This window comes from Pollicipes pollicipes, unplaced genomic scaffold, assembly GCF_011947565.3.
Source record: "Pollicipes pollicipes isolate AB1234 unplaced genomic scaffold, Ppol_2.1 Scaffold_4740;HRSCAF=5597_pilon_pilon_pilon, whole genome shotgun sequence".
Taxonomy (NCBI): Eukaryota; Metazoa; Arthropoda; class Thecostraca; order Pollicipedomorpha; family Pollicipedidae; genus Pollicipes; species Pollicipes pollicipes.
The window spans coordinates 323,567-346,615 of NW_023596545.1; the positions used below are offsets into that span (position 1 = coordinate 323,567).

Below are 23,049 nucleotides of genomic sequence, written 5' to 3' on the forward strand. Positions count from 1 at the left end.
CACACTGGGGCCGGTGTCCTCTGGGAGGGAGCGGCCCGGCCCGGCCCGGCCCGACCCGCCAGCGCACCGCCGACGCGCACCCAGGCGCCGCCCGCCCCGCTCTGAATTATGGATGAACCGTTTTCCCAGGTACCTGCATTACAATTACATTGAGGATGTCAGCGCGGAAACGTTCAGCAACCTACCGTCCATCGAGCGCCTGTGAGTATGTGGCACAGCGGTGCGGGGGCGTGCCGGCGCGTGCGCGCGTCAGATGTCCGCCCAACACCTCAGGTCTCGGAAAGGGTGGCTGATGAACTGGGTCGTCTGAGCGTCGCTGGTGCGATGTGTAATAACGCATCACTTAGATGGCCGCCACTTTGCTCGCCGCTGTGTCCACGCCACACAATAGTGCGGGTTGTCTAGCCGAGTGATTGGCGTACAATGCCGGCGGGACATCTCCGCAGCGCCACCCCGCGGCGGCCGCCAGCCGGGCCGCAGCGCCGCTCAGTTACCCTGTCCTGCGGCCGGGGGCCTGTTGTTCCACTCAGTCGCCGATCCGGAGCACGGCTTCGCGCCGGCAGTCCTTTGAAGGCGGCGCGAGGCCGCAGCTACCGGCCAGCGGTGGGGCGGCTGGCCCAGGACTATTGAGACGTCAGCTACCAGCCGACTGTCGAAGTGTCACTGGAGCTTGTCTCCCGGGCAGACGGTGGGACCTCTCCCGGGTAGTCCTCTGGCTCCCTTTCCCTGGGCAGCCACAGGAGCCTCTCTCCCAGGCAGCCACTGAGATCTTTCTCCCCGGCAGCCAATGGTCCCTCGCTTCTGGGCAGCCACTTGGGCCCCTCTCGGGCAGCCACTGGAGCCTCTCTCCCGGGCAACCAGTGGGGCCTCTCCTGGGCAGCCCACTGGAACCTCTCCCGGGCACCAGTCGGGCCTCTCCCGGGTAGCCACTGGGACCTCTCTCCCGGGCAGCCTCTGGGGCCTCTCCTGGGTAGCCTCTGGAGCTCCTCTCTCGGGCGGCCTTTGGGGCCTCTCTTGGGCAGGCAGCGGTCTTCAGCGGGGCTCGGACGAGTGGTCTGACGCGCCCTCTACTGCTCCAGGTTCCTGCACAACAACAAGCTGCAGCGGATACCCTACGGCGCATTCAGCAACCTGACCTCCCTGAAGCGACTGTGAGTATCCGACACTCCGATAGTCAGGATATTCCTCCTTATGATCAGCCAAGGCCAGCTCCTCGCTCTCCTTTTCTCTCCTTCACTGGTTGCCGGGATCTCCCTTCCTCCACCCCTCCCACATCGTTCAGGGTGTGACAGCCCTCTGTCACCGCCAATGTCTCTCCGTCTGTCACTGACCAGGGTCTCCCATCAGCCCCGTGTTCTGACCTGTCGGAAACGCCCGGAAGCCCATACAAACCGCGACCACCTGATGGGTCGACGGGCGCGTCGCTCCGGCCAAATAAACCCCGGCGCCGCCCCGCCGAACGCGTTTATTTTGCTTTCCTTACGCGCGACTCGTGTGGCGCCACCGTGCGGCGGGCCGTCCGGCGGCCGAGGAGCCCGGCTCGCCGCCGCCTCGCCCCCACCGCAGGTTCAGGATGGGCGTCGGCCGTCTCCGGCGGCCGGTGTCGGCCGGACGGGCGGAGCGCGGCGGCGGCGGCGGGCGGTCTCGGCCCGCGCCGCGGCCGGCGTCCGGCCGACGGCGCGCGGCCGGTGCTACCGGTCGCAGGCCCGGACCGGTCGGCCGGGGCCGGATACCCGACACCCCTGTCGCCACGTGGACGGGGGTGTTGACGCGGGACTGACCCTGCGCGTGTGAAAGAGAGAGTGGGTGGGTGGGTAAGCTTGCCTGGGCGCCAGGCCGTTGTGCGTGGGCTGCTAACCGCGTACGGGTGTCCCAGTGCGCATGCCCGTGTGCGTGTACGCATGGTTGTGTACTTTAGTACTCGCGTGTGCGTGTGCGTGCGCGTGTGCGTGTGCGTGTGCGTGCGTGCGTGCGTGCGTGCGTGTGTGTGTGTGTGTGTGTGTGTGTGTGTGTGTGTGTGTGTGTGTGTGTGTGTGTGTGTGTGTGTGTGTGTGTGTGTGTGTGTGTGTGTGTGTGTGTGTGTGTGTGTGTGCGCGCGCGCGCAAATATGCACGCGTATTGCGTGTGCGTGAGTGTTCAGCTAGTAGCAAACATACAGCTGAGCTCTACGCGCCCCTTCCAGTGGTTGACAGGAGATGACTGCTAAGATCTGGCAGGCAGAACAGCGCATGGGCGGAACAAGAGTCTGGTGATTAAGTTGTTTAACGCTGACCTCGACAGACACGTGCTCTTGCATGGCATACGCGTTTCGATTACAAGTGCGGCTTGCTCGTCGTTTCAGACGGCTAGACAGCAACGCTCTGATCTGCGACTGCCGCATGCTGTGGCTGGCGCACATGCTGAAGGAGCACGCGTCGCGGTCGGTAGCCAGTGCCACCTGTCAGGAGCCGGCCGAACTAAACGGCCGCAGTATAGCCGACATCGAGGATCAAATGCTGCGGTGCTGTAAGCGATCCGAGCGCACGCCCGTTGGTTTGAATGGTATCACGTGCGGTTGAGCCGTGCACATGTTGGCAAAGTTATCGTGGCGTGATGATCATGAATGGATTTCTTTAAACAAGGTGTGAAATGGGCAGTGTTGTCGGCGTTGTCGTGGTCAGGGTGTCGGGTCCGTACCTGGTTTGTCTCAGAAACTCGGTGTGCACCAGGCGTGGGTTGAGCGTTGCCGCTGAGTAGGAGTGCGGCTGCCTGCACAACATTTCAGCAACTTATCATCAGGGATTTGACGTTGCATGGAATGAATGGCCCAAAAATGACATTTGTACCACAATATGTTATGGAAATTCTAAGTTCTGGCACCGGGCGTGGTGATGAAGTGAGTGTCTACGTTGGACTGGGTATTATGCCTATTTGATAGTGTTAACAATTGGAAGATGTAGAGGACAATGCGCGCGTAGCCTAGTGTTGTGTCCTACAGCGCATCCCCTGCATTGGCACGGGGTCCAGCGCAGGCTTACAGGGTCCTGGGGGTGGAGCGACGCCGACAGCAGTGTACCCCCGGGGAGGGCTTGGAAGGACTGCACGAACGCAGTTTTATCTCTCTTCCACAATCCCGCGGGGTTAGTGTGAGACTTTTGCAAGGGCGCGAGGCGGCCGCTCCACGCTGCGCCCGCCCCGCCGGCCCCGAGCTGTACCGGATCGTGTCACGCGGTTGGCTGAGCTAAAAACTCGCTGCGGTGAAGCGTGCAAGGCTGGCTGTCGTCGTGCAGAGGGCGTGGGTCACCGAGGTCGGTCTCAGTAGGGGCTGAACCCGTGACCTTGTCTTTATCGACGCAGCGGCATCTTCACACGAGATGGGTCGGGTCGTGTACTAATTGTGTGGCGTTCGTTCGCTGCTACATCCTCCGTCTCGCCTCCAGGGATATGACCTCTCGCGTCCACTACGCTTCTGCCAACCTGTCTCTCCGTGCTGACCCATGCATGACACCTGCGTTGGGACTGGGGCCACTCGAGCCGACACCAGACAGCTGACACACTGTCCCTGGTGCGCCCCCGGGAGTCGGGCGACGGGGGTCTCACCAGGGCCGCCTCCTGAGGCGCGCTCTCCTATGCTCCAGCGGCGCCCCAGCTCACAGAGCAGCCACGCAACGTAGTCATCACGTTCGGCAAGACAGCTTACTTCCACTGCGAGGCGGATGGCGAGCCGCAGCCCGACATCGTCTGGCTGCACAACAGGTACGGCGGCCCCGGCTAGCGCCGCCTGTCGGACGATTTGCGAACCCGCCACGAGCTGAACAACAGCTGCCGGGTGCTGACGGCAAGCGCCGCCTGTCGGCCGACTTGTAAACACATCACTTCGCGCCGGAGGATTAGCCCGACTGCGCGGTGTGTGGCGCAACTTGTGCTGCTGTCCGACGCTGAGTTCGTGATCTGGCGCTCTTCGGGTGAACAATTGCCAACGGCGCTGTTGACGTCGGCGCGGCTAGTTATTTCTGTGACGTCAGGTGCCACTCGACTGGGTCCGATATCAATGCCTTATTTGGACAGACTGGTGGCATACGCCCTTGAAATGCGGCGCCGCGATAGAATGTTGTTAACGTAATGAGCTTCATGGACGCTGCAACTGTACCAATGAAAGCGGGGTGGAATTGGTGAACTCGCTGATTTTATTCCTTTGAAAGCTTATGAAGCGGCGTTGATTTCGTTAGTTCCGCACAACGCTAGTTTTGCAGTTGTGAGAGAGGCACGCAGTAATCCTAGGCAGGCACGCCTGTGCGTGCTTGCTTTTGACAATGTGAGCTGCCACGGACGATTATTTTTGCTCGTGGGTAGTGCAAACTGTGTAAGTGGTGGTTAGGACGGCCTCTGCGGTTGGCCGAGAGGATGGTGGCTAGCTCTAGGTAGACAGCTTGTCCACGTCGCGTTCAAAGCAAAACCGATCGGTTTTTCGTCCTGCATGGTTGGTTATCGCCGATCCATTCCCCGCGTCAGGCCACCTACGGAGAGATGGTGTCCGGGGCTCGCCACTCACAGCTGATGGCCGTTTCAGGAACGAGCTCGACCCGGAGAATATGGAGGCCGGCTACCAGATCCTGGAGGATGGCACGCTGATGGTGGAGCCGTCCAGCGACCCGGACGCCGTGTTTGAGTGCATGGCCAAAAACCAAATGGGGCAGGTGAAGTCGCGGCCGGTGACGGTGCGTTACGTGCCCTCCTCGCCGCAGCAGGACGACGGGATGCCGCACCCGGGAGCGCCCGAGGAGGCGCCGCTCCCACCACCCCCGCCGCCCGCCAGTCCCCAGGAGTCGCGAGGAGGAGCTCGCCAAGGAGGAGGAGGAGGAGCGGCCGGCGCGGCGCGAGCGCCAGAGCTACTACGACCGGCGGAGCCGCGTGCTCGACAGCAGGAACCGCGAGGACAACCGACTGACGACCCAGCGGCGGCCGTTCCAGCTGCCGGGCCGCACCAGGGAGGACAACCTGGCCACACACAGTGAGCACGAGCAGAGGACGGTGGGTCCGCCACAGTCCTCGCGAGACAGCGAGGTCCGACACGGCCCGAACACCACTCACACATCGCCGATGCAGGCATCAGCCACTGGCGGCTGACAGGAAGGGAGGCGGGGATCTCACCGCTGACGGTGACCATGGCTGGGGCCGACGACGTAAGACCGTGCGGCGTGAGACGAGCGGCGCGCCTGGTGGGACGCATGCCTTTGTCCTGGAGTGATCGCTGTGAGTTGCAACACGGCTGTCGCCGCAGGCCGTTCGCCGCGTCACAGCTTGTTACCGCTGCTGAAATCCCCTGGGGTGACCACCGCGGCTAGATCAGCAGTCAGGGTCAACTCTCGGCTCACAGCTGCTGATCCCTGACAGTGTGCGGCAGGCGCGACGCGTCACAGCTGGTCACCACTGCTGAGATCCCCTGAGGTGACCCCCGCGGCTAGATCAGCAGTCAGAGTCAACTCTCGGCTCACAGCCGCTGATCCCTGACAGTGTGCGGCAGGCGCGCCGCGTCGGCTCATCAGCTGATGACACGCCGCCGCTGCGTGTGTGAGCTCCCGTGGCGCGGGCAGGGTTCCCGCGCCTGACACTGGTGGTCGGTGCTGAGCGAGTTCTGCCCGGCAGGTCGGCCGCGGTTTGTGCGTGCCCCGCAGGACGTGCACGTGGGCGTGGGTGACGTGGCCGAGCTGGTGTGCGTGGTCGACGGCTACCCGACGCCGGAGCTGCTCTGGCTGAGAGGCGGCAACGCCATCACCACCCAGACGCCCCGCTACCGGGTGAGCCGGGCTGGCGGCCCTGCTGCCGACTGCGGCCGGCGCCGCACAAACCCGGCTTCACGAGGGATCAAGGCTAGGCGTGCTCAGTTGCGCGGTTGTTTGTGCTCAGCCGAGTGGGGCTGGAGCGCGGCATGCATTTGGGCGTCAGAGGTCGAAGAGTGATGAACACGGATATCATTTCGTCAAATATTTAAAACGCTTTGCTTAAAAGTAGGGCATGTCTGAGTTTCACTGCAAAAGTCGCGGAAATAGCTTAGAGACCTCCGTGTCCGAGTTACCACATCAGGAGGACCGCACTGACTATGAACCGATACATAATTGCACGCTCATTGGGAGCAGATAACACAGAGAAGCCCACCAGCACGCCTCACTCCCAGCCGGCAAACAGCCCCCTCCTGCTCTCTTCCGTCGCTCTTTTTCGCCGCCCGTCTTCGCCAGCAAGCCCAGCCCCAGGGCTGGAGCTGAGACGCTCCCACGGCGGCTCGGTCCAACACACCACCCTGCCCGCCGACAGCTGCGGTTCGCGGCGCGCGAAGCCAACCTGACTATCATCAACGTGCAGCCGCAAGACGCCGGCGAGTACCTCTGCTCGGCGTCCAACCGGCTGGGGCGCGTGTCGTCGCCGGCGCAGCTGGTGCTGCAGAGTGAGTTCACGGCCGCTCCACGGCAGGGCACCGTGCGCTTCTGTCTGGAATGAGGAGTTGAGGGATAGGTGTTACCGCAACCAAACGTCCGCGTGACACATCAGCGTCTCAATACCAGGACGTCGATGTCCTCCTGAGACGAACGTGCGGTTTAGCAGCCTCTGCTCGCCTTCTGCTTCCTCACAGACCCACCAAAGTGTGCACGTTCCATCTCGTGTCAGCCGTTTCCCTGTCGTTGGTATCCCGGTGTCTGGCGCGACTAGATGGCTCCGTGAGATTGCAATGCATGTCGCATGAGCGCTGAACGTCACTTGTGTATCCACAGATACGCGTCCATCAGCTAGCTACCCAGCGATTTGTGGTCGGGCCTTTAGCTCCGTCCAGGGTGTCTTGTACCCGCCCCGAGGGTCAAGTGAGCGGCTCCGTCCAGGGTGTCTTGTACCCGCCCCGAGGGTTCAGTGAGCGGCTCCGTCCAGGGTGTCTTGTACCCGCCCTGAGGGTCCAGAGAGCGGCTCCGTACACCAGCGTCCTCCCACTGTTCACGTGCCGTGTGATGAGCCTTGTCCCGGTGCCACGCCACTAGCAGTGCGCAGAGCGTCCGTGCTCAGCCTTGGCGTATCCTGAGACCTCCCTGGTCTAGAGCGTGGCCGGCCCAGCGTTCGCCAGTGTGGTGTCTGACCGGCCGGTGGCGCCGCCGGCAGCGCGCCCCCGCATCACGGCGCCGCCGCAGGACCAGCTGAGGCCGGCCGGAGCCAACGTCGACCTGACCTGCGGCGCCGTCGGCTACCCGACGCCCGAGGTCAGCTGGCTACACAACGGTCGCCGCATCCGGCACAGCTCGCGCGTGGCTGTGCTGGCCGGAGGGTAAGGTGGGCGCTGGGTACGCGTCCAGCACTCAGTGGTGGTGCGAGGTGATCAGGCGCCGGCGAAAGTTTCAAGCATGACGTTGTTTCTTTTCAGTTCAAGCGTGGCCATGCGTCGACCATATCGTTATCATGCGGTCATGTCATTGCATCCTGAGCGTGCTATCATGTGGTCATGTCATCGTATCATGAACGTGCTTTCATGTAGTCATGCTATTGTATCATGAGCGTGCTTTCATGTGGTCATTTTATCACGAGCGTGCTATCATGTAGTCATGTCATTATATCATGAGCGTGCTATCATGTGGTAATGTGGTCATGTGGTCATGTAGTCATGTGGTCATGTCATTGTATCATGAGCTTGCTATGATGTCGCCAGCAGCCGGTGCGATGTGACAGGTAGTTTTGAGAACGGTGACTTCGCCGTCGTCTGGCAGCTGAGCCAAACCGCTGTGTATTGCCCCTTCTCTGTCCTCTGTCCGGCAACTGCAACTGCCGGTCAATTGTTTGGTCTCCGCAACCTGCGGCGCGAGTTCGCTGTCCTGCGCAGCTCCCTGTCTCAGGGCAGCGAACGTCACCGCTCCACTTTACCAGTACCGCAGTACCGCTGGATTAGGGCAGCAAACGTCACCGCTCCACTTTACCAGTACCGCAGTACCGCTGGATTAGGGCAGCAAACGTCACCGCTCCACTCTGCCAGTGCCGCAGCGCCACTGGATACTCCGAGCACCACGCCAGCGGCGACGGCCGGTCGTACGCTCAGCTGAGTCCGCTGCTCAGCTGAGTCCTCTGCGAGTACTGAAGCTCCGCCCCGTCTCGCGTTCCAGGCGGGGTGCTGCGAATCTCCAACTTGCAGCACCACGACGCGGGCACGTACACGTGTGAGGCCAGGAACGAGGCGGCCGTAGCCAGGGAGGAGGCCGAACTCGATGTCAGCGGCCATGTGAGTGTTTCCAGTGGGGAAGGTCGTAGGGAGGGTCGTGGGGGGGGGGGGGGGCACGTAAAATTGTCATTGTACCCTCCCCCTCCATCATACTGCAAATCTGCGTCGGCTCGTCAGTCAGGCCCTCGCACTGCCTCGAGTCACCCCACCGCCCTCCTGCGGTCCGTTGCGTGGCCTCAAGACTGCCCTGATTCCCAACCTGTCTGAAACTGCCTGAGACTGCCGGCCCTCCCCAGGGCTGGGTGGATGGCGCGGCTCAAGTGTGTCGGGATCGTGGCTGTCCGCTCCGCCCTTCCGGCGGGTCCTGACTTCGGGGCATTGGCCGACAGCCCCTCTGCTGTTCCGCCTGTGTGACCTGACCCGGCGCTCCAGGCGGGTCCGGTGCTGACCGAGCGGACCGCCCATGACCCTGACGGCCGCCCTCGGCGAAAGTATCGCACTGACGTGCCGCGCCTCCGGCTCGCCGCTGCCGGAGATCAGCTGGAGGAGGGTCGGCGGCAACCTGTTCGCCGACGGACGTCACAGGTCAGGGCTGGGTCGCAGGTTGGTGGATGGGTCACAAGTCAGGGCTTGGTCACGGGTCAAGGCTGAGTCACAGGTCAGGGCTGGGTCGCAGGCTGGTGGATGGGTCACAAGTCAGGGCTTGGTCGCAGGTCAAGGCTGAGCCACAGGTCAGGGCTGGATCAAAGGTCAGTGATGGTCACAGGTCAGGGATGGGTCACAGGTCAGGGATGATGACGCGCCACCAGCTGAGAGCCGCTCCCCTTGGGTACCGGCCGGCACCTGGTTATTCGTGTATCATAGCAAGATTGTCATTACAGGTGGTAGAGAAGGACAGGCGATTTCATGACAATCAGCCGCCAACGACCGATGGCCAAGCATGAAAGTTACACCCACCTCGCATTCACAGACTAAAATGATCTGGTCGTGCTGCGTCGCGTTACGATTCTTGTGACAATTGTTTCAGTTTCCCCGACGAGTTTGGCTGGCAACTGTAGTGCTGTCAGTCTCCGTAGCGTGTCCTGACGGCGAGGCCTTGTGTCCGGCAGTGCCACGACGGACGGAGCCTTGACCCTGAGGACCCTGACCGCCCAGGACGGCGGCATTTACGAGTGCAACGTCGACAACGGCGTGGGCCACGCTGTGGCTACCACACACCTGGCCGTCGCCGCTGCCCAGGTCAGTGATCACGGTCTGCACTGCACGCTCATCACGGGGCATCAGACCACAGCCGCCCGGCTCCCTGTGTTGGTGATTTCGGACCAGGCTGCCTCTCAGCGTCCGTCCTTCGGTGCGACTGTGCGGTGTCAGTGCTGGGGGCAGTGCTGGGGCAGTGCCGACCCGAGGCCCGTCGAAGAGCGTGATTGTGGTGGCTGCTCGGTCACGCCGCTGACGTGCTGCCGTCGCCAGACGTCGTCCGCCCGTCCCGGAGACCAGTTCGTCAGCCAGAGCGCGGCAGAAGCGACGCGCGATGTCGAGATCGCGCTGAACCGCACCCTGCGCCAGCTGTTCTCACAGCCGCGCCACCATCGCCGCACGCCGCACGAGCTGCTGCAGATCTTCAGGTGCAGATCTGGCGCATCGATCGACTCCCGACTTGACCCTGGACTCTCCCCGGCCGGCACTCCGGCCGGCCGTGATCTGATGCAGCCAAAAGGCATAGAAACCTGTGATAGTGAGCGTCGGGAACTATCCTCTTAGAGCAGAGAGTTGCCCGTGTTGTTGACACTTCTTTGTCGTACGTTCAGTTTCGGGTGTGCGTCACAACTTTGGCGCTCGGTATCTCTGTCATTACAACTGTGGGTAGCTTTTATGCGGTGCTACAATTACTAGCTCAGTTTTCTCGTTCTGCAGGACAGCGAAAGGCCGTTTCAGCCGCTTCTGTTCTATACCGATGAGCTTGTGTATGTGGCATTAGAATGGGTGGTTTGCTCAATCTCGTCATTGCAACAGGTGTGTGGGATACTCTGCGTCATGAAGACCGACTCGGTGTGTCCACTGCAGCGGCGGCTCTGTTCGCGCTGCGTGAGGTTTGTCGCCGCAGTTCTTGCCACGCGTGACACCGGCGTCCGGCTTGGCCGTGCATGGCGCAGGTTCCCCACGGACGAGGCGCTGGACCAAGCGCGCGCTGGCGAGATCTTCGAGCGCGCCCTGGAGCTGGTCAAGCGGCTGGTGGAATCCGGATCCCGTTTCAACCTCACGAGTGAGCTGACACCCGCTGCTCGGTCAGGCAGGCATGCAGCCTGCTCCAGCCGGGCTGCATTCGGAGCTGTTCCGCATGCGGAAACAGTGATCGGAGTAACTGTCCCGGCCCCAATGTGATCGGAAAGCGCTTGTCATCCCATGTTAATGCGTTGTTCAATCTTGCAACGGATTTTTTTTTTAGATCTGCTATTGCATGCTCGCGGTCCTATCATCGTCTCCGAGAGTGTACTTGGACCACGTGTTCCTCTCGATGTTGGTCTTCACCTGTTTCGCGGGTTTTGGACGGCTGTCTCGTACTGGGTTCGGAGTGCGCTAACTGGCTTGACCTGTTGCTGCCCTGTTTGGGTGTATTCGGCAGCGGCTGCACTACCGCCGCCTGACTGGGGCCGGGTCGTTGCAGCATACTCTTACTCGGACCTGCTATCGCCGGGCCAGATGGAGCGGCTGCGCGACCTCTCCGGCTGCTCGTCCCACCGGCGCCGCCTCAACTGCAGCAACATCTGCTTCCACAGCCGCTACCGCAGCGCCGACGGCACCTGCAACAACCTGCAGCAGCCGCTGTGGGGCGCCTCGCTGGTCGGCTTCCGCCGCCTGCTGCCCGCCCAGTATGAAAACGGCTTCAATACGCCCCGAGGTGAGCGACCCTCGGACCACGCCTCGGGAGCTTCAACGAATCTCGAACATTTTATGAGGCGTACGCCACTCTAGCGAGAGAACCGGCGACTGGCAAGACGTTGCGAATGCCACCCTTGCGGAGTTCGCGCATGATGGCGATGTTGACGACATCTTAGTGTTGGGATCAGAATGCAAGCTCCATTGTCGTCCCTCGTAAAACGACGGGTCAGCACCAAATGTGTAGTTCCAAGCTTGCGTGCTTTTATCTCTGATGACCGTTATTGCCGTCGCGTACAAACTTCATAGAACTCCACAGCGACAAGCCCGGACGAAGACGGTGTTCTACCACAGACTAGTGTCACATCCGCTCGACCGCCGCGGGCGGGCACCCTACACCTCCAGAGCCCCCCCCCCCCCCCCCCCCCCCCCCGCCCCCCTCCGCCGACGCGGCCGGGCGCGCCACATGTTGTGATCTCATGTATCCGTGAACGAGCCGGCCGGCGCGCCAGGACCGCTCTCAGCAGCGCGTACGTAATACTTCATACGGTTGCGTTGGTCGTGCGGCTCATAAATGTACAGCGGTGCGCCGCTGCAGCCGGGGCGGGGCTGCTCACCGTCACCGGTCGGCTGCTGCCGGCGCCGCGTCCGTGACGTCATGCCGTCCGGTCACCAGGAGCCGACCGATCCTCCCGATACAACGGCTTCCTGCTGCCGAACCCACGCCTGGTCAGCTCGCGGCTGGCCGCCACCGACGTCATCACCGAGGACACCGAGTTCAGCGCCATGCTGATGCAGTGGGGGCAGTTCGTGGACCACGATATGGACCACGCGCTGCCCGCCTTCAGCGAGGTCAGCTTTGATGGCCAGCACGAGTGCGACAGGTCAGTGGTGGCCAGTACGGCGTGAAAAACCCACTGGTCCGGCCAGTGTGAGCGTGACGGGTCAGTGGCATGGGTCCCAGCATGATTGGGCGCGTGGCATGAGCTACAATAAGAGGTCACTGGCACGTGTCTTGGTGCGACGGGTCACTGGTATGGTTCTCAGTGTAACGGTTCACTGGTATTGGTCTCAGTGTCATGGCTCAACGGTGTGGCTGGGACACCTGGCATGAGGTACAGTATGACATGTCAAAGATATGGGGGTGTGACATGCCAGCGGTACGGGGTGCAGTGTGACATGTCAGCGGTATGAGGTACAGTCTGACATGTTAACGGTACGGGTCCAGTGTGTCATGTCAGGGGTACGGGGTACCGTATAACATGTCAGTGGTACGGCAGTGTGACGGGTCAGTGGCACGGTACACGGTGTAACAGCTCGGAGCGTGGTGCAAGTTCGAATAGTCCGGTGATGCGAGGCACTAATGCGAGTGCTCCAAGTCTGTCGCACGGGGCAAGTGTGTGGTAGCTCAACAGGACGGGCGTGCAACGCATTGAAACTTTAAGTACTGCGGAAGCTTATGCACGCATCGAGGTTCGAAGAGGGAGTGAGATTCTAGTCAGATACGAGAGTCGGCCGGGTCGGACACTTGTCTGGTATTAATATCGCATGCCCGGAGCAAGGGTGGAATGACGTGAAAATCATGACTGGGCCCGATATCCCGCTGATTTTGAAGATCATCGCCCATGGACACTGCGCCAAAAGCCAGACACATGCAACATCTGCCCGCACAAATATGCGAATTTCAGCGGGGGGAGGGGTGCTGCGCGGTGGGACGGTTTGTGCTGCGAGTCGACCAGGGTCGGACCAGTGTCCAGGCGGCGCCGCGGACTGTTCTCACTGCCCTGGCGGCTGACTACAGCGCCGGCTGCGTGGGGCAGCCGTGCCCCTCGCACCGCACCGCGGTCAGGCCGGCCCGGACCCCGGCCCACCGGCGTACACCGACGGCGGGCTCCCCGGCGCAGTGGACAAACACCTGCTATCCCCAGCCGGGAGCGCGCCGCGCGCCGTCCGTGCGTTTCCGACAGCGGTGGGGCGGCTTCAGCCGGTGCAGACCTCTTGGATGGATGGAAGGGGGCGGGGGAAGGGCTTAGTGTCTGCCACTGCAGTCGTTGCGCAACAGCTGCCGACGACAATGTTTGCAACCAATGTTGGCACGCGGCTCGCATCATGCGGTTGGATCCTACGAAACGGGAAGGACAGCAGTCAACCCACCATCCCGTTGAGCCATCCCTGGAATGGCGGCAAAGCGACCAACTGGGAACAAAGTGTAAAAACTTCTGGTCAGAGGTGGCCTGATCCCGTCCCCCGCTCCGCTCTGCGTAAGTTGTGGACGGGGTCGGGCTGACGGCCGCCTCCCCTGACCGGAGTGGAGGACAGAGCCAGGCTGACGCCGCCTCCCCTGGCAGGAGCGGAGGACGGGTCAGGCTGACGCCGCCTCCCCTGACCGGAGCGCAGGACGGGTCAGGCTGACGGCCGCCTCCCGTGGCCGGAGCGGAGGACGGGTCAGGCTGACGCCGCCTCCCCTGACCGGAGCGCAGGACGGGTCAGGCTGACGCCGCCTCCCGTGGCCGGAGCGGAGGACGGGTCAGGCTGACGCCACCTCCCCTGGCCGGAGCGGAGGACGGGTCAGACTGACGCCGCCTCCCCTGGCCGGAGCGGAGGACGGGGCTAGGCTGACGCCGCCTCCCGTGGCCGGAGCGGAGGACGGGTCAGGCTGACGCCGCCTCCCGTGGCCGGAGCGGAGGACGGGTCAGGCCGACGCCACCTCCCCTGACCGGAGCGGAGGACGGGGCCAGGCTGACGCCGCTTCCCCTGGCCGGAGGGGAGGACGGGAAGACGATCTGTGCGTTCCTTGTCAGAGCTCGGCCAACTGGGAAGTTCGTGTGCACTGCATCGGGGCTGCTGGGAGACCGTGGAGTTTTTCGGGGAATTATCAAACAGATAAGGCAGGGCAGGTTTTCAGGCAGGACTGGCTGGTAGCGGTGTCTGTATGGTGTCGCGGGAGGGCTAACAGGCCGCGGAGTCTGTTCGGAATTCACACGAGCGGTGCCGTGGCCAACTCCACAGCCCTTCCCGACAGAAGGCAGGCAGCCGGCCAGTCGGCGACCGGCGCCGGTTCTGTGTGCTGAAAGCATCAGAAACGCCAGGCTTAGACCGCAGACGCGGTGTTGGTCACAGCGAATCGCGTCATCTGAAGGGCTCGCCGCCAACACTGAGTCAACGGCGCCGCTGCGTCGAATGACGGGGGCTATGGTGGCCGCCGCTGTAATCAGGTGGTATCATTTGTCCACAAAAGCCTTGCACGACAGCTCAAGACCAGCGGTGGATCTAGCCTGGAGTTTGGGGAGGGGGCCAACCGTTCATCGCTAGCTGGTCGGTGTGGGATCCGAGGTCCAGTGCACTTATCAAACACGATGTTTGCGCAAAGTATGACTAAGCCGCGTCAACATGCGTTTTGTTTTGATACTCTGTTCTGGGAATGCTTTGGAGGGGCCGAGACATACTCTCAGAGTTTTTGGGGGGCCTGTGTCCACCGCCCCCCCCCCCCCCCCCCAGGATTCCAATATGCTCAGACCATTGTCTTCCGCACTTTTTGCGCCATTCGATGAGGATGAGTTCGCGTCATCATTGGTAGTCCCGATTTTGATATTCCGGTTTATTCACATCACGTATCATAGCGGTTGATACCGTCCAGTGCAGCCAGGTGGCGAGTGGCAATCCGAGTCTAGCCTTTCTAGACGAGGTAATTATGTGCATTATTTTGCCTATCGCCGCAAGCAACTCATTATCATCATGCTCCGAATGTTTCGGCCGTCTGGTGGACGGGCACGATTGTTCGCGATGCTTCACGTGGTAGAACATTACACAGTATGGTGCAAGCTGCTCAAATGAAAAAGTTGACCGACTCGGTCGATGCCATGTAGCGCGAAGCGTGTGGTCCGTTGTCTGTCCTGACACTTAGCTCCGCCTGCCGGCAGCACGTGCCAGAATGTGGCGCCGTGCTTCAACATCGCCATCCCGCCGGGGGACCGGCGCCAGGGCCATCACCGCTGCATGCGACTGGTGCGCAGCTCGGCGGCCTGCGGTTCCGGCTCCACCTCCGTCTTCGGCCACCAGCTGATGCCGCGCGAGCAGATCAATGGACTCTCCAGCTTCATCGACGGCAGCATGGTGAGCTGCGGCGGCCGAGGCAGGGCTGCAGCGCCGGCCGGATGGCCCAAGGCGCGGCGGTCTGGGTCGGTACTCGTGCCTAAGCTGTGACGTCGCTGGCAGGTCACTGCCCCCCCCCCCCCCCCCGTGCTAGCTCACAGGTAATGGTCATAGAGCAATGGCCTGTGGTTCCGCGGGGACCGCTCGTCGCTCTGAGCTGTACGCTTCGTTGTCACGTGACGTCCCAGAGTTTGTCCGTCTTTGTACGCCCAGTGGTCACGTGACGCACCAGAGGTTCCTTGTCCTTTCCGCACGTCCGCCGGCCGTCACCGTCCCCGCCGCGTCGCTCGACAGATATACGGCAACACGGAGACGCAGGCGCACCACCTGCGAAACCTGAGCTACCCGTCGGGTCGGCTGAGGAACGGCATCTTCTCTCGCCCGCACCGGCCGTTCATGCCCTTCAACGACGGCGTGCCGGTGGACTGCCAGCGCGACCAGGCGGACCGCAGCGACATCGGGTGAGGCCGCGGGCGCTCTCGCCAAGTTCAGAGCCGTTCAGCCACGCAGTGGCATTGCTGCATCTTTGGCTGTCCAGGTGTAAGGGCGTCAGTGCTTGTGGTTTCGTGGGGATGTGACGTTCGGTCTGCACGTGTTTGTGTGTGGGGGGAGGGGTGCGCGCGCTTTTGTGCTGATGTGATCGACGCGTCGCTGTTGGCATCGCTGTTGGCGTCGCCGTTGGCGTCGCTGTTGGCGTCGCTGTTGGCGTCGCCGTTGGCGTCGCTGTTGGCGTCGCTGCTGGCGTCGCTGCTGGCGTCGGTGTTGGCGTCGCCGTTAGCGTCGCTGTTGGCGTCGCTGTTGGCGTCACCGTTGGCGTCGCTGTTCGCGTCGTTGGTGTGTGACTGTTGTGATGCTGTGCTCCCGCGTCCTCCCGCCGTCCAACTGGAGCCCTGCGCGGACCTGCGTGGCGGCGGTGGCCTGGTGGCGCCACGCCGGACCTGACTGATTTCTGCTCCTCGCGGCCGCCAGCTGCTTCATGGCGGGAGACGTGCGCGCCAACGAGCAGCTGGGCCTGTCGGCCATGCACACGGTCTGGCTGCGCGAGCATAACCGCGTGGCGGACGAGCTGGCGCGCCTTAGCCCGCATTGGCACGGCGAGGAGCTGTACCAGGAGGCGCGCCGCGTGGTGGGCGCCCAGATCCAGCACATCACCTACCGCCACTGGCTGCCGCTGGTGCTCGGCCCGGACGGCATGCGCCAGCTCGGTGACTATGCCGGCTACGACCCGACCGTCGAGCCGACGATCAGCAACGCCTTCGCCACGGCCGCGTTCCGGTTCGGCCACGGCCTGGTGGGGCCGGTGCTGCACCGGCTCAACGAGACGTTCCAGCCGATCCCGCAGGGCAATCTGCCGTTGCACCGGGCTTTCTTCGCGCCCTGGCGGCTGGTGCAGGAGGGCGGCGTGGACCCCATCCTGCGCGGTCTGTTCGCCAGCCCGGCCAAGGTCCACACGCCCGACCAGCTGCTGAACGCCGAGCTGACCGAGAAGCTCTTCTCGCTGCACCACCAGGTGTCGCTCGACCTGGCCGCCATCAACATGCAGCGCGGCCGCGACCACGGCCTGCCCGGCTACAACGCCTGGCGCCGCCACTGCGGCTTGCGCGCCGCCGCCAGCTTCGCCGACTTCGCGCGCGAAATCCGCAGCGCGCGCGCCCGCGACGAGCTGCGCCAGCTGTACGGTCACCCGGACAACGTGGACCTCTGGATCGGCGGCATGCTGGAGGAGCACGCGCCCGGCGCCAAGATGGGGCCGACGTTCGTCTGCCTGCTGGCCGACCAGTTTCGCCGGCTCCGCGACGGCGACCGGTTCTGGTACGAGGCGGCCGGCGTGTTCACGCCCGGCCAGCTGGCGCAGCTGAAGCAGACAAACCTGGCGCGCATTCTCTGCGACAACGGCGACGCGCTGCACCAGGTGGCGCGTGATGTGTTCCGCGTGCCCGAGCGACAGTCGCCGCGCATCATCGACTGCGAAAGCACGCCGCAGGTCGACCTGCGCATGTGGGTCGACTGCAAGAGTTGCCGAGGCGAGGGTAGGTAGCGAGGGACCAAATGTTGGGAGGTAGAGCGGTCGGCAGCCGGGCTTGTGCTCGTGCTTGCTCGCCTGTGGTTCTCGGCCACCTCAACGGTGACAGGCCTGTCAGACGACCTTTTTTAAAAATCGTTCAAGGGCCTCTTATTTCTTGACGTAAGACCATTAAGCTTGATGTGATTAAGCGATTCCTTTGTTTAGTACCTACCTCTGATCGCTAAGTTTTACTGGTCTATAGTTGGACAGTTATTTAACAATTAACTGCGCTGTTTTGAATGACTGCCAGGGCAGGCTGGCTCGTAACGCATCAGCCGTGTCCTGCACTGGAGTTTCTCTGAGAGGTTACCGCGGTCCCGAGCACAGATCGCTCTCTCCCCGCTGCAGATTGTTCAGCGGAGGGAGCGCGGCCGGGCCGAGCACGCCGCTCCGTGCTGCTCTCCACCCACAACCACCTGACGGACCCGGCTCCGGCTCCGGCTCCGGCTCCGTCTCCGGCCCCGGCCGCGGCTCCGACTTCGGTTCCGGCTCCGGCGGTGGCCGATATTTACCACATGGAGGACGTGACTGAGGAGCGCATCCAGGGCCTGGAGGAGGTGATGGCGCGCATGCACCGCTCGCTGGTGCGCATGAGAAAGCAGCTGCGCCGGCTGCAGCAGAGTGAGCTGGGGCGCCGCCAGCAGAGACGGAGGCACCGGCGGCTGACGGCGCCCGGCCGGTCCAGGCCCGGGTTAGTAGGGAGGAAGGGAGGGAGCGGGGAGGGAAGGAGGGAGAGAGGGGTGGAGGGAGAGGGAGAGAAGGATGGAGGGAGGGATGGGGAGAAGGGGAATGAGAGGGAGAGAGGGTGAGAGGGAGGGGGGATGGAGGGAGGGATGGGAAGGGGAGTGAGAGGGAGAGGGAGAGAGGGAGAAGAAGAGGGAGAGGGGTAAGAAAGAAGAAAGGGGAAGATAGGGAGGGACGAAGGACAGGGAAAGAGGACAGAGCTAGACTGTGAATAGAATGAACAGAGAGATTCAGCCATGCCAAGGGTGAGGAATGACAAATAGACAGGAGTGTAGACGGACAAGCGCCCGGACTGATTATGTTGTACGCCGATGTTGATATCCATGTTATCTGCTTTGTCCTCTGATGCGCCGTGGTTATGGCGGTCGCCTGCGACGTCACTGTGTGCCTGTGCCGCAGCCGGGACTCTCGGTCGTAGCCGGCGCGCTGCCAGACCGGACGGGCAGTCCGACCCTGTGATACTCTCCCGGAGCGGTCCGAGCTGGCGCCCCGGCTCGAGACGAACCCCTCACTGCCAGCTGCCGGCCGCGCCGCGCTGCCTGAACCGCGCGGCCGCCGCCAGCCGCGACTCCGCTCCCTGCCGCCAGGGGCGCTGCTTACAGTGCCGGCTCGTGCCGGTGTCAGCTGATGCGAGCTTTCTCGCCTCACAACGCGCACGTCCGATGGTGCACTCAGCAAGATATAAATGCTTACGATACTAATGTAGGATTAATATACTGATTTTTTCAACGTTCGTGTTTGCCTTCCCGGTAAACTCACGAGCTGTGCAGCAGCAGGCAGTCACCGGATGATGCAGACATCATCACAGCCACTCGTCAGCCACCGGCCGTGTTCAAGAGTGGAGGCTTTAGAGCGAGGACAGGCAGTCACCGGATAATGCAGACATCATCACCGCCACTCGTCAGCCACCGACCGCATTCAAGAGTGGAGGCCTTAGAGCTAGGACAGGCAGTCACCGGATAATGCAGGCATCATCACCGCCACTCGTCAGCCACCGACCGTTTTCAAGAGTGGAGACTTTAGAGCGAGGACAGGCAGTCACCGGATAATGCAGGCATCATCACCGCCACTCGTCAGCCACCGACCGTATTCAAGAGTGGAGGCTTTAGAGCGAGGACAGGCAGTCACCGGATAATGCAGGCATCATCACCGTCACTCGTCAGCCACCGACCGTATTCAAGAGTGAAGGCCTTCGAGCTAGGACAGGCAGTCACCGGATAATGCAGGCATCATCACCATCACTCGTCAGCCACCGGCCGTATTCGAGAGTGGAGGCTATAGAGCGAGGACAGGCAGTCACCGGATAATGCAGGCATCATCACCGTCACTCGTCAGCCACCGACCGTATTCAAGAGTGAAGGCCTTCGAGCTAGGACAGGCAGTCACCGGATAATGCAGGCATCATCACCATCACTCGTCAGCCACCGGCCGTATTCGAGAGTGGAGGCTATAGAGCGAGGACAGGCAGTCACCGGATAATGCAGGCATCATCACCGCCACTCGTCAGTCACCGGCCGTATTCAAGAGTGGAGGCTATAGAGCGAGGACAGGCAGTCACCGGATAACGCAGGCATCATCACCGCCACTCGTCAGCCACCGACCGTATTCAAGAATGGAGGCCTTAGAGCGAGGACGGCAGAGTCCATCTTAACGCTCGTCACCGGATATTTGACACAAGCAGATGAGACGTGTGTTCTGTTCAATCTCACAAGGCCAAGGCGGATCCTGGGGGGGGGGGGGGGGGCACAGGGCCATGGCCCCCAAAAACCTCTGGGAGTATGTTCCCCCCCCCCTCAAAAATACCCATAACTTCATAAAAGTTTAGTCTACTTACCGTCTGTTTTAACTTTAACTGTTTTACCGGTTTGTTTTAACTTCTGTTCAAGATTCAAAAGCATTTCGGTATTTTTTCGGTTTTGAATGGTGCCCCTACTAGGTACTCGCGAGAGGCACCATGCACTGGACCTCGGATCCCACACCAGCCAGCTGGCGACGAACGGTTGCCCCCCCCCCCCCCCCCTTCCCCCCCAAAAAAAACTCGGGCTAGATCCGCCACTGTCACAAGGCCCGACGGGTTTCCATGTAGTTTCGCTGCTCGTAGCACGCATTTGGAAAGAGTTGTATCACGCAACCCGCTGCAAAGACAGAGTGGGTTTCAAACGTTGTTTAATGTGCCTATAAACTGCTTCCTGTCCACACCTTTTGCTGCGTGTAGCCGGTGATACTTTCTTCCCTAAAGTGCAGCACTGGAAACGGTCACCGAGTAGACAATAGCGACAGCCCATGGGAGGCACCACCACCAGCCGACGGAGGGAGGCTAGCACCAGCCGGTGGCGTACACGTGGCCGAAGTTGTCGGGGCTGCCGAGCGGGTCGTTGGGGGGACAATCGGCCGGCACAAGTTGGCTGCGGTGGCGCAGCAGCCGGTGCTTCAGCTCGGCGACCGTGGCCGGCCGCTCGGCCGACAGGTCCATGTGCTCGGTGGGGTCAGCCGCTAGGTCGAACAGCCAGGTGGTGTTGTCGCCCGTCCAGCGGTGGTCCGCCAGCTGGTAGCGCGTCGGCGCCAGCTCGGTCGGCACCAGCGGCCACAACTCGATCACGCCCGGCTCCGGGTACCAGCCGTTCTTGCTGCCCGGGTGGCCCCAGATGAGCTTCATGTTCCCGACGCGGATGGCGGAACTCAGCCGCTTCTCCACGTCGATGTTGTAGACGAGCTCGTCGCGCGGGCTTGGCCGGTCGCGGGAGATCGTGTCCCACTGGTCGAAGCCGTCCAGGTCGTCGGCGGGCACGGTCGGCCGGCCGGCCAGCCTCAGGAGCGTCGGGAACCAGTCGGTGACGTGGATCAGGCCGCGGTTCACGTAGCCCCGCTTCTTCAGCAGCGGCGAGTGGACGAAGGAGGCGGCGCGCGTGCCGCCCTCCCACAGCGTCACCTTATTGCCCCGCAGCGGGTAGTTGTTGCCGCCGGCCAGCACCTGGCCGCCGTTGTCGGTCGTGAATACGATGACAGTGTTGTTGTAGAGGCCGCTGCGCCGGAGCGCCCTCTCCACGCGCGCCACGGCATCGTCCAGCGCCGACACCATGCCGCAGAACGTGCGCCGGTCGCGGTCGTGCACACCCGGGTACAGGTCTCGGTATCGCTTGGGTACTTGCAGCGGCGCGTGCACGCTCTGGAAGGCCAGGTACAGGAAGAGCGGCTTCTCGGACTGGTGAGCGAGGATGATACGCTCCGCCTCTTCAGCGAACACCTCGGCCGAGTAGCGCCCGCGGTACTGGCGCGCCACGCTCAGGTTCTGTCGGAAGTCGAGCCCGAACGAGCCGTCCTCGAGCCTGCGCGTGTGCGCGTAGTAGTCTTGGGAGCCAGTCCAGAAGCCGAGGAACGACTGGAAGCCGCGCGCGGTGGGCGTGAACTCGCGCCGGCAGAAGCCCAAGTGCCACTTACCAATGGCGTGCGTGCGGTAGCCGGCGGCGCGTAGCCGGCGCGGTAGCAGCTCGGCCTGCAGCGTCAGCCCGGTCGGCTCCTCCGGCCACAGCACGTCGTGCTGCCGTCCCAGCCGGAACGGATAGCGCCCGGTGAGGAGGGCGGAGCGGCTCGGCGTGCAGATGGGCTGCACGTACGCCTGCTCCAGCACGGCGCCTCCGGCCGCCAGCCGCGCCAGCGCCGGCGCGCGCAGCAGCGTGTTGTGCCACGGCACGTCGTTGTAGCCCAGGTCGTCGGCCACGATAAGGACGAGATGGGGCGGCGGCGGCGCGGCCCGGGCGGCGGAGAGGAGCGCCATCAGCAGCGGCGCCAGCCACGCCCGGCTGCGGCCCCGGCCCGGTGCGCGCATCTTCTCACGCTACGCCGAGTGCTGCGTCACGTACCGCCGGCGGCCGACTGCGTCGCTGTGACAAGCGCCGGGGCAGCGCGGCGCCGGCGGCGGCCGCAAGTGTGGTTGTCCGGATTATTCCGGTATCACTGCCGGCTTCCGCGGCGTGTGACGCCCGTCCGGCCGCCGTCAAAGCACACCCCAGCGCTGATAAGGCGCAGGCCCGCTGGTTAAAACCGGCCGTCTGAGATGGCTGCCGGTCGCATAAAAAACTGTGCGGCGCTTCTAACCAATCGCAACAGGCCCCGCCTTCGCACAGGTCAGAGAACCTGGCGGTCAGGCACCTTCGCTGTCTGGGAACTCGACGGTCTCAGCACACCGCTTTGTTTGTCGGCGGCTGGCCGCGATAACACGCAAACCCCGGTCAATATTGAGCTTCGCGTGCACGCCCGGAAAGTCAACATCGAGGAATCGATAACTTGAAGCGCCTTTCGCAGTGATAGCAAATAGCCGAGTCACCTCTGAGTCTGTGGATTGAGTACCACCGGCAGGAGGGGGTCACCTCTGAGTCTGTGGATTGAGTGCCACCGGCAGGAGGGGTCACCTCTGAGTCTGTGGATTGAGTACCACCGGCAGGAGGGATGCTTCCTACAGGGTCGGAGGCTAGGTCCCGGAGTCCCAAAAGTCCCGGAGTCACGGTCCCGGAGTCACGGAGGTCCCAGAGTCCCGGTCTCGGAGTCCCGGAGGTCAAAGAGTCCCGGTCTCGGAGTCATGGTCCCGAAGTTCCGGAGATCCCAGAGCCACGATCTCGCAGTCATGGTCCCGGAGTCCCGGAGGTACCCGACGCTGCAGCGGTAGAGATTCTCGAGACTTGAGGACAGTTGGTGTTTTCAAGGCAGTGCCCGGGGTAGTCGGGCCGGACCCTGAGTAAGTACACAGACCGCTGGTGATGGGACTGAAGCGACCTGAACAACGAGCGATCAGTGGGCCAAAGGGCGGGGTCCTAATGGCAAAGCCAAAAGAATATTCACAAAATGTCTTGAGAACTGTTTGAAGCGCTTTGGGCGAGGTATAGAGACCAATTCAAGGCATGGGATACGGAAGTGGGGTAATGTTCGAGCTCTACCTCAGACGCAGGCCGTGCCACGTAGCAAGCATCGCAGCAGTGCGGGCGTGTTACTGCTGTTGCCCGGGAGGGGCTGAACGCGGCGGCCCACCATGCCCGGTACAGGGGCGAGT

General features: G+C 62.7%; 2 protein-coding genes across 2 annotated transcripts in view; one reads left to right on the top strand and one right to left on the bottom strand.

Annotated features, from left to right (window-relative positions):
- Positions 1 to 18,734, top strand: part of LOC119098820 (peroxidasin homolog) — a 62,988-nt gene extending 44,254 nt beyond the window's left edge. Inside the window, exons 5-24 of the mRNA XM_037221867.1 lie at positions 130 to 201; positions 1,080 to 1,151; positions 2,342 to 2,505; positions 3,618 to 3,735; positions 4,550 to 4,990; positions 5,384 to 5,402; positions 5,655 to 5,777; positions 6,292 to 6,421; positions 8,112 to 8,227; positions 8,703 to 8,752; positions 9,277 to 9,406; positions 9,638 to 9,792; positions 10,321 to 10,430; positions 10,833 to 11,066; positions 11,721 to 11,928; positions 14,965 to 15,157; positions 15,491 to 15,657; positions 16,166 to 17,226; positions 17,610 to 17,952; positions 18,405 to 18,734. Of these exons, the coding sequence (XP_037077762.1) occupies positions 130 to 201; positions 1,080 to 1,151; positions 2,342 to 2,505; positions 3,618 to 3,735; positions 4,550 to 4,990; positions 5,384 to 5,402; positions 5,655 to 5,777; positions 6,292 to 6,421; positions 8,112 to 8,227; positions 8,703 to 8,752; positions 9,277 to 9,406; positions 9,638 to 9,792; positions 10,321 to 10,430; positions 10,833 to 11,066; positions 11,721 to 11,928; positions 14,965 to 15,157; positions 15,491 to 15,657; positions 16,166 to 17,226; positions 17,610 to 17,952; positions 18,405 to 18,423 (3,925 nt within the window). The 3' untranslated portion in view covers positions 18,424 to 18,734. The remainder of the gene's footprint in view (positions 1 to 129; positions 202 to 1,079; positions 1,152 to 2,341; positions 2,506 to 3,617; positions 3,736 to 4,549; positions 4,991 to 5,383; positions 5,403 to 5,654; positions 5,778 to 6,291; positions 6,422 to 8,111; positions 8,228 to 8,702; positions 8,753 to 9,276; positions 9,407 to 9,637; positions 9,793 to 10,320; positions 10,431 to 10,832; positions 11,067 to 11,720; positions 11,929 to 14,964; positions 15,158 to 15,490; positions 15,658 to 16,165; positions 17,227 to 17,609; positions 17,953 to 18,404) is intronic.
- A 1,420-nt stretch (positions 18,735 to 20,154) lies between these two features.
- Positions 20,155 to 21,907, bottom strand: LOC119099495 (arylsulfatase B). The gene has a single exon (XM_037222652.1). It carries the CDS (start codon positions 21,829 to 21,831, stop codon positions 20,323 to 20,325), a length of 1,509 nt encoding a protein of 502 aa, XP_037078547.1. The 5' UTR covers positions 21,832 to 21,907; the 3' UTR covers positions 20,155 to 20,322.
- Positions 21,908 to 23,049: the final 1,142 nt, after the last annotated feature.